The sequence below is a fragment of the Chiroxiphia lanceolata genome, chromosome 16 (assembly GCF_009829145.1).
Source record: "Chiroxiphia lanceolata isolate bChiLan1 chromosome 16, bChiLan1.pri, whole genome shotgun sequence".
Classification (NCBI taxonomy): domain Eukaryota; kingdom Metazoa; phylum Chordata; class Aves; order Passeriformes; family Pipridae; genus Chiroxiphia; species Chiroxiphia lanceolata.
Genome location: NC_045652.1, coordinates 2,184,852 through 2,195,157, shown reverse-complemented (window position 1 = coordinate 2,195,157; position 10,306 = coordinate 2,184,852). Strand labels below are relative to the sequence as shown.

Here is a 10,306-nt window from a genome sequence, read left to right as displayed (position 1 = left end):
ACCCACAGCTATGGGGGGATGCAGAGAGGTGGGAAAAATGGGTGCCCCCCCAAAAAAAAAAAAAAGCCACAGAGGTGGGTACCTCCCACATCCTGGTACAGGGACACCAGAGGTGCCATCCCTGAAGCAGGGGGACACTGACCCTGCCCCAGCTGTGGTGTGTTTAAATCCAGCCCCAGCCCTTCCTGCCATCTCAGCAGTGAGCTGAGCCCTGAGGTGCTCATCACACATGTGGGCAGCTCCGGCAGGGCTGAGCCTTTAAATTTAGCCCGGCTGCTCAGCGGGAAACCTCGCCAGGGGCACCATCCTCTGCCTCCTGCCTGTGATTCCCAAGGCAGGCAACACTCCCCTGTCCTCCCCACCCTTCCTCCTGGAGGGACCAGTGCCATGAAGGTGGGATCCATCCCTGTCCTGTCCCCAGCCCTGCCACAAATTAACACCGAGGACCGAGCTTCTAAAAAACCAAGTACAAACTTTATTTTGTTTCTTTACAAAGGCACGAGCCTCTTTTTTTTTTCAACTTTCTTAACAAAATAGAATAGCTTCTCATCAACACAAAGACCTGAAAATCGTAAAAAAAAAAATACAAAAAAACCCCAAAACAAAACAAACAAAACGAAAAAAAAGGGGAAAGGAACCGAGAAACAGCTGCGGCTGGGGGGAACTTACCAAATACCACCGAGGCTCTACACACGACTGGCCTAAAACCCTACAGCCGGGAGGGGGGAGGCAGGGCGAGGGGGGGATCCACAAACAGGGGCCCCCCCACCCCCCACGACAGACCCAAGCGACACAATCACGAAATAGAAAAGCTCTTCGGAGCTGATGGACCCCACAACTGATTAAGTGCTTAAAGGAGGGATGGGAGCAGAGTTGGGGGACAGGGATGGATACAGGGATAGGGGTGGCGTTGGAAAAAATCAGCCCCCAACCCGCCACACCCGTGCCAAGGAAACGAGGGTTGGAAATACCAGGGAGGGGTGGCACGTGCCGACCCTCCTGCCTGTGCTCCAATGGCATCATCCTGGGATTATTTTACTATCCAAAGGGGTTATTCCTGCCCCACGTGGAGTGTGGAGCCGTGGTGGGGCTCGTCGTACCCTGAAGCCAGGGGTCCCTGTCCCACCTTTGCTGCCGTGCCACTTGGCATCTCCCCCCTGCTTCAAAAATGAACATTTAATTAAACACACAACAACAAAAAAAAAAACACAAAAGAGAAGAAAAAACAAATTAATCCCAACCAAAGGCCCTGTCCCAAGGGAACACCATCAGGAACAGCGGGGCTGCTGCTGGCTTGGCAGGATTCCCTGTGGGTTGGCAGGTGGGGGAGTGATAAAAAAAGGGTGGGGAGCTGTGACTCCCATCCCAAAGCCCCCCCCCCATGCCCCAAGCCCCCTGCATCCCCCAGTGGCTGCCCCCCGGGAGCTGAAGGGTGACCTTTGCCTGCCTCTGGCGCTCTGCGTTACAGTATTGGAAAAAGGTCATAAAAGAGACCCAAATCGTGTATTTTTTAAAAATTTCAGCATATTCTCTGACATTTCCCCCCCCGCCCCGGCTCCCCTCCTTGGCTGCCGGCTGGGGGTGTCAGGGCAGCTCCCCATCCCCCGAGGGCTCTTCTTTGCTCTGGTCCATGGAGTCACTGTCGTTGCCCTCGGTGTCGGAGGCGGTGTCGGAGGCAGAGGGCTCGGGGCAGGCGCGCACCGGCGTCACGATGACGGCGCGTCTCTGCTCCTCTTCCTGCAGCTGCTTCTCCTGCGTCCCCTCGATGTGCTGGATCGCCTGCCGAGGGCAACCACCCGCCATCAGGACGTGGTCTGTGTCCCCTCCGACACAACCCCGGGGGTTAGGGACTCTCTGAAGCCCCCCCGCTGCCACCCTCCCCGACTCACCTGAACGATGGTGTCCAGGTTTTGCCGGGATGTGGAGACTGTGTTGATGACCGAGGACGGGCCCATGGTGACCACGGTGACGTGATGGGAGGGAGGCGGTGCTGGAACGATCACGGTGGGGTGGTGGGGGGCGCTGGGGGAGCATGTGATGGCAGCTGGGGAGAGAAGCAAAACCCCCCCGTGAGCAGGGACCCGAGCAGTGGGGAGAGCATCGTGCTTGTTCACTGAGCCCAAACTCCATAAAAGCTGAAGCACCACTTGGCTGCTCCAGTTCTCCATCCCAGTGGACGCAGGAGGATGCCAGCTGAACGCTGCTGCCACCTCAGCTTTGGCAGAGTGGAATGTGAGTATTCCCGTATCCCAAGAGGGAATGATTTGGGCTTTGAAGCCAGGAGAGGCAAGTGCCAGGCCTCCCTTCACCCTGACCTGCATGGCCAGGAACCCCCCCATGCCCCTGGGGATCCTCGCTTGAACAGTGGATGGGAAGATCCGCCCAAGCAGGAGGCTACGTAGAGTTCACCTAAAAATAGGCTGAGCTTCCCCAGGAGGCAGCCAGCGGGGACTCTGTGGGGATACGGCTTCTGAGAAGCCCAAGGAGGGTGGAAGCTGGTGTTCCTCTCTCCTTTTGAAGCTCCCAGAGCGGTGTGGCCATGGGCTGGGCTCGGGGGTGGCAGTGCACAGGTGCTGGCACAGCGCTCGCCTTCTCCCTGCACCTGTGGCAAATCCAACTGTGCTGGAGGAAAGGCTGAAGGCTCCCATCCCCACTGCCTGCCTGCTCACTGCTCCCCTTTCCCAGCCTGGTGGGTCACAGGGAGTGGTTTGGGGGTCCCTAAAGCTCAGTGGGAGTCACTCAGTGAGAGGAACCCCCAGGAATGAATCCCTGCCCACCAGCAAGCCGACCTTCCCTGTACAGAGCCCTCCGTGACGGGGAGACGAGTTGCTTGGAAGCCACCACAGGTGGTCCAAGCCATAGTCCTGCTGTGAAACAAGGGGTGCACACAAGTACAGCCCCCTGAGCACTGGGGGGACTTTGGGCCGACCCTTTCCCAATTCGCCAAGGGTGAGAGCTTTGCTGGGACATCACTGCCCAGAGGAGGGGCCAAGCCCATCACTAAACTGCCCCAACCTCCTGTATTTCACCACCTGGGGGGATCATGGGTGGGCTATGGGCAGGATGGGCTGGGGTGCACTCACCTGGGTTCGGATCTGCTGCTCACGCTCGAGCTTCTCCTGGTGCAGCAACCTCACCTGCTCCTGCTGCTGCTGGAGCTGCACCTGCTGAGCGATCACCTTCAGCTTCTCGGGGTACATGTGGGCCTCCAGGGAGCGAACCTGCGGGCGAGAGAACCCTGACATCAGTGAGGGGACGGGCACAGCACCCCTGAACCACGGCTGTGGGCTGTGCCCTGCATGGGGTGGGCACAGCAGAGCCAGGGAGCCCTGATGGAGCGTGGAGCAGTGGTGGCCAGAGCAGATGTCTGGTGGTCCCGTGGCAGTGCCGGTGTCCCGGGGATCTGCTGGGGCCGTGGCAGAGCCTGCTCGAGGGCACCCAGCCTCACCTGCTCCTCCAGCATCATGCGGACTGAGCGCTCCTTGTCCAGCTGCTGCCGGAGCTCGATCATCTCCCGACGCAGATCCTCGGCCTTCTCATCTTCCCAGATGTCCGGCGAGCCGATCCCCTCGTCTTTGTCCTCTGCCCGTCGCCGTTTCGGGGAGGAACCACTGAATTCCTGCCGTGGGAATGTGGTGTCAGGGGACAGGGACTAGCCTGGATGGCCTCCCCACCATCCAGACCACACTCGGGTGATGCCATCCCCCACCACAGCTCCCTGCTGGGAAGGGTCTCTGCAGGGTTGTCCTTGATGCCTGGGGATGGACAGGCTCCTCCATCTGCCCCCCATCCTGGTCCTCACCCCCCCAGCCTTGTGCCAACCCAGGTCTCACACTGTGATACCCAGAACAGTTCAAGCTGGGCACCTCAGCACCAGAATTGCCACCGGGCCGTACCCCAACACCCCAATTGGAAAGTGGGACCCCAGCCCTTCTTCCCCTGCCAGGTAAGGGATGCCAGGTTGAACGGGGCTCCCTGCCCTGCCAGGAGGGTGGAAACATCTCTGTTCCCCGGCTGATTAGTGTAGAGGGTCTTGCCCTGACCCCAAGAAACAGTGATGATGTCCCCTCCCTGGCCAGCTGGGACTGTCCCATCTCCTCCATCCCATCCCCGGGGCACTACCTGGATGAACCGCTTGAGCTGGGTGTTCTGCTGCAGCAGCCGAGTCTTTTCCTGCTCCAGGGAGAATATGTACTCGGCTGTCTGCTGAAGGATGGCTGCCTGTGGGAGAGCCAGGAGGGGCATGCTGAGGCAGGAGACATACTGTCCCCCCAAACCTCCTCTTGCTGAGCTCCCTCCCTGCCCGGGAGGCAGCACTGCTCCATACCCGGCCCTGGCACCTCCCTTCAGGGTCTGCTTCACCCGCAGGTCCCCTCTGGGATTTCCACCACAGTGAAATCCTCCAGTTCCATTTCAGGAACCTGCCTGGCTGCCGAGCACCTCCTCAGCCCACTCCCCTCTGCAGCAGGGTCTCCTCCTCACCTGGGCACAATACCCTGTTCCTGGGGCACCGGGGGCTGCCACACGCACTCAGCCACTCCAGGTTGGTGATGCAAACCCACTCCCACAGGGAAAACACCCCAGGAGAGACCTTGATCACTGAATTAACATATGCAAATATCCCCAATTACACTTTCAGCCCCTCCCCGTGAAGGACCAGTGCTGCACCCACACCACCACAGCCCTGGTGACATCCTGCTCACCTTGCTGAGCTTCTCCCCGTCCGTGTGTGGGATGAGGGTTTTCAGGGACTGGAAGCCAGCATTGATGCTCTGCATCCGCCGTCTCTCGTTGCTGTTGGCGATTTCCCTGCGTATCCGCCGCTCCTGGTCCCGCTGGGTCTCCGGAGTCAACGGGATGTTGGCCAAGCTGCGAGAGAGTCGTGGGGTTAGGGAGGAGGGGGCTGCACCCCTGCTGCCAGCTCACCCCGCTGCGTCCCCCCTTGCTTTGCAATGATGATTCCAGCCATCAAGAGGATTGCCGACGCAGGTGGGTGGGTTTCTCCAGCCCTGTATCCGAAGCTTTGGGGGATGAGTTGACCAAACGGTGGCCCCACTGCAGCCCCCCAACTCCGCTGGGCTCGGACACGCTGCCCAGTGCCAAGCCCGGGCGAGGGGAGCCGGGGACCCCCGGGCGGGTGAGGGAGGCTGCGGGCCGGCCGGCTGTGTCCCCATGGGGCCGGCCGGCGTGTGTGGCCCTGGGAAGGCGGCTCCCTCCCTCCCGCCCCGCTGATGGCTTCCAGATGACAGCTCCCAGCAGAGAAGCCCCTGTCCACCCCAAGCCGCAGCTCCTGCCTGCTTCCTGCCGCTGCCTCCGCGCCCCCCACGCCCTTGCCCCGCAGATGTGCAGGGGAATGCCTCCGGAGCCAGCGATGACACCGGCGTGGAGGGCTCTGGACAGGCAACACCCGAGGGTCCAGGGCACCGGACCCCAAGCAAAGCCCACCACTGCAGGGTCCAGCTTCTTCACCCACCCTGCTCCTTCCCCTAGGGAAGTGGGTAGGGGGTTTGGATCACAGGGATGGTGAGCCTGCTGGGCTGTCATACCAGCTGGCCATCCTGCCATGCCAAAGCCACAGGCAGCCACACCCAGCACCCGCTGTCGCCGGGGATGTTGCAAGGCACCAAAGACTAAACACAGGAGCCAGGCTGCCGCCACAAGGAGAGATAAGACGGGCTCCAGTCACCCATCCAGGTGCCCGGTGGCTCCGGGACAGAAATGGGAATATTCCACCCAGAGCCTTGCCAATGCCAGGCCGGGAAGAAAAGCCCAGCATCCTGCCCTCACTGCCCTCCTGGTGAGGCCGTGGAGGAACCAGAGAGATTTGGAACCCAGAGGTCTAAGCGATACTTGAGGTACCACTGTGTGCCCAGGCAGTGCCTGGAGGCTCCCAGGCAACCCATCATTGCTTGTTGTGACCTGGGAATGCACCACAACTCCTCAAAGATATACAGGGATGGGGAAAGACCCAGTTCATCTCAGAGGGGTGGGGAATGATCGTAACTCAGCCCAAGGGGAAGGGAATGGATCCCAGCTCAGCCCAATAAGATAGAGAAGAATCGCAGCTCATCTGAAGCAAACAGGGAAGGATCCTAGATTACCCCAGATGGATGGGGAAGGATCCCAGCTCAACCCAGAGGGACAGGGAAAGATCTCAGTGCATCTCAAGGGTATGGGGAAAGGCCCCAGCTCAGCCCAAGGAGCCAGAAAGACATTTGTCCCCAGCCTCCAAGGCAGCATCCCAGCACAGGCTGACACTGGGTGTGCCAAGAACCCACCACACTGGTTCCCTCACGTGCAGTTCCCAATGGATGTCCCGGGGTTGTGGATCTGGGATGGGTGCCCAGGGGTCTGCCTCTCTCACTGGGAGCAGCCATCTGTCACATGGACCAAGAGCTGTTTGCAGTGGGATCATGGCACAGGGCTCCCATCTGGTGGTGGCTGTCACCCACCTCCCTGCTCCTGCCGAAACCAGCCCCAAACTTGTTCCTAAAACATGCCAAACCCTGCAGGTCTTGGGGGCAACGTCCCTCGTGGGGACGTGGCCAGAATGCTGCTCCGGGATGTTGGACCACCAGACACATAAGGGGAACGGGACAGAGAGGCCCAGGACTGGGCAGCACGGAAGCAGCTTCTTAAATACCGGGGAAGGAGGAAGAGCCTGCTTCCTTACCGACAGACCTCCCGCAACCTGCCCCAGCTGCTCTTCCTGGGAAGAGACCTGAGAAATGACAGAGAGATACAGAGAGGGCAAAAATCCATGGATTCAGAAGCCATCCAGGAACCCAGCATGACCAGGGATGGGGCAGGACAGAGGTAGGGGGAGCAGGGGACAGCCATCAGACCCCTCAGGGTATCCCCAGCCTGGTGCTGGTGCTGTGGGGTTTGGGTCAGGTAAGCAGAATTTGGTCCTTCCCACCCTGGTGAGAACATCCCACATGCCTGGACCTCCAAGGAAACAAACCCACGGGGGTGTCAGAGCAGGGCGCATGTCCCATGGCAGATGTCCCCACTGCCCACTCACGTCCACCACTGCCCACTGGTGCTGAGGGTTGTGCTGGTGGGCAGGGGAGGCACAGGCACGTGGGCAGGATGTCTCTGAGCTCCCTGGGGTCACAGGTAGGGTGTCCCTGAGCTTGCAGGCAGGGCGTCCCCACACTTTCATGAAGGGCATCCCCATGCTGACTGAGCTCAGGATCAGGGTATACCTGAGCATACAAGTAGGGTATAGGCAATCCCACATGTAGAATGTCCCCCAGTACCCCAGTTCACAGGCAGGGTATCCCCCAGAACCCTAAGCTTGCAAGCAGGATGTCCCTGAGCTACTTGAGGTCACAGGTAGGATGTCCCTGAGCTCTCAGGCAGGGCAGTCCCCAGCACCCCAAGCTCCATGCAAGGTGTCACCCAGCACCCTGAGCTCGCAGGTAGGGTGTTCTCCAGCTTCTGGAGCTCCACATAGGGCATCTTCTAACACCCCAAGCTTGCAGGCAAGGGGTTCCCCAGCACCCCAATCTCGTAGGTCCCCCAGCACCCTGAGCTCCACGCAGGGTGTCTCAGATCTCGGGGCAGTGGGAAAGCTGCGCAGCTCCCCGAGCTCTGCCCCGTGCCGGGGCTAGTGAGGGACCACGCAGCCCCCCATCCCCGGGCAGGACAGCCGCATCGCCCTGCCCATGCCGCCACCCCCCCCCCAACCCACGGGCCCGCAGTGACTACCGCGGGGGACCCCAGCGAAGGCAGCCCCCGCCCCGTGTCCCTGCTCCACCGCTGCACCCCCGGGAGAGCTCAGTGTGGGCACCCCCCGAGATCACCGTTACCGGAGCCCCTCACCCCGTGGGCAGAGACAGCACCCCGAGGGGCCGGGCCCCCAGCACGTGCCGTGGGGCCCGGGCTGCCCCACAGGGACTTCACGGGGCCGCCGCACGGAGGGCCGGGCCTGGTGGGGGATCGGAGCCCCCGGGGGGCTCAAGGCCCGGGGCGGGGGCGGGGGGGAGCTCAGGGCCGCCCCGCGTGGCCCCGGGCTCGCACCGCCCCCCCACCCGCCGCCCCCCGCAGCCCCGCGGGCACAGCCCCCATCCCCGGCCGCCCCTCCGCTCCCCGGGGCTCCCCGCGTGCCCGCGGGCTTTGTGCCGCCGCTCCCGCACTACATGTCCCGGCAGCCCCGGCCGCGACCCGCCTCCTCCGGGCGGCTGCAGAGTCACGGCCAGGCCCGGCGGTAAACACACACCCCCGCGCCCCGGGTGCCCGGACCCCCCGCCCCCCGCCCCGGGCGCCCCCCGCCGCCCCGCGGGGGCCGGGCCGGGCTGCGGGGCCGGCGCTCCCCGCCCGGGCCACGCGCGGCCGCCGGCCCCATGTGCGCGGCCGGGACCACGTGCGGGCGGTGGGGCCGCGGCGGCCGCGCCGCTCCCCCAGCTCCCCGTGCGCCCCTTCCCCGCCATCCCCCCGCGGCTCCCCCGGCGCCCCCGATCCCGGGGTCTCCCGGCGCCCCCCCACCTGCAGAGCCCGCCGATGACCTCCTTCTCGGATTTCCTGAAGTGCTGCAGGGCCGGCACCTTGGGGGCCGGCACCATGAAGTACTCCATAACGGGGGCGGGGGGCCCGGTTCAGCCCAGCCCGGCTGGTCCCGGCCCGGTTCAGCCCCTCCCGGCCTGGCTCCGGCCTCTGCCCGCGGCCCAAGGCGGGAAACAGCTGGAGCGAGCGCGGCTCCCGCCCGCCGCCGCCGCTCCCCCGCCCGCCCGCCCGCCCGGCGCCGCCCCCGCCCGCACCGGCCCCGCGTAAACAAAGGCGGCGGGAGGGGCCGCGGCGCGGCCGGAGCGGGACCGGGACACGGCGGCGGGACGCGGTGGAACACGGCGGGGTGGGGGGAGACCGGAGCGGCCGGGACGGTACCGACCCGTGCTGGCACTGGCCCGTCACAGCGCGTCCCGCCCTGACCTGGCTCTATCCTATCTTATCGTGTCCTGCTCTATCCCTATCCTACTCTATCCTCTCCTATCCTATCACCATCCTGTCCTGTCCCCATCCCATCCCACCCCATCCCACCCGGCCCTGTCTCCATCCAATCTTATCTCGCCCTACCTGACCTGTCCCCATCCCACCCCATACCCATCACATCATATCCTCATCCCATGCTACCTCATCCCATCTCGCCCTAGACCTATCCTATTCCATCCTATCCTATCCTATCCTATCATACCCTACCTGACACCATCCTGTCCCATCCTGACCTGTCTCCATTCCATCCCACCTCATCCTATTCTGCCCTAGCTCCATCCCATCCTACCCTATCCTATCCTACTCTATGCTATCCCACCCTGACCTGTCTCCATTCCATCCCACCTCATCCCATCCTGCCCTAGCTCCATCCCATCCTACCTTATCCTATCCTACCCTATCCTGCTCTATCCTATCCCATCCTGACCTGTCTTGTCTCCATCCCATACAGCCCTCAGCACATCCTGTCTTCATCCCATCCTAACTCATCCCATAGCCCTAGTCCTATATCCCATCCTGACCTGTCTTGTCCCCATCACATTCAGCCCTGTCCCCATCCAATCTTATCCCATCCAATCCTAACCCATCCTACCCTGACCTGACTTGTCCCCATCCCATCTCCATCCCATTCTCCTCACTCCATCATAACTCAACTCATCCTGCCCTAGTCCTATCCTACCTCAACCCATCCTGACTTGTCTTGTTCCCATCCCATCTCATCCTGTCCCATCCTATCCCCATCCCATCATCTTCCATACTTTCCAACCTCATCTGATCCTGTCCCATTCCATCCCATTCTGTCTTGTTCCCATCCTATCCTGCCTTATCCCACTCCTGTCCCCTCATTTGCCCTATCTCTATCTTATCTCTACCCTATCTCTATCTTATCTCTATCTCTATCCTGACCTGTCTTGTCCCTATTCCATCCTGTCCTATCCTATCCTGTCGCCATCCAATCCTCCCCTATATCCAGCTTATGCCCCCTCATTCTGCCCTATCCCCACCCCACTCCATCCTATCCTACCCCATCCTGGCCTGTCCCATCCTGTTCTACCTCATCTGATCCCATTGCCATCCCACCCCATCCCCATTCCTGTCTCCACCAGGCTGTGGGAGGGCTCAGGGAGCTGCCAGGGGCTGGGGGGGGGGTGTGCACCACAGCAGCCTTGGGGCTCAGGGGGTGGGGGTGACAGGGGTCATGTGTCTGGCAGGTGGCTTTTGGGGGGGGGCTCTAGGGGCTGGAGGGGTGGTGGGGGGCTTGAGGAGCTGATGGGAGGGTCTGAGGGCTGGCAGAGGCTGTGGGGGCTGGTAGGAG

The 10,306-nt window shown here is 62.1% G+C and overlaps 1 protein-coding gene across 1 annotated transcript; it reads right to left on the bottom strand.

Annotated features, from left to right (window-relative positions):
* Window positions 1–460: 460 nt before the first annotated feature.
* Window positions 461–8,734, bottom strand: TFAP4 (transcription factor AP-4). The gene is given in 8 exon segments (XM_032704441.1): window positions 461–1,779; window positions 1,890–2,017; window positions 2,020–2,044; window positions 3,084–3,221; window positions 3,449–3,619; window positions 4,123–4,221; window positions 4,704–4,869; window positions 8,491–8,734. Coding segments are annotated over 8 exon segments (1,011 nt in total). The 5' UTR covers window positions 8,580–8,734; the 3' UTR covers window positions 461–1,584.
* Between the last annotated feature and the right edge of the window lie 1,572 nt (window positions 8,735–10,306).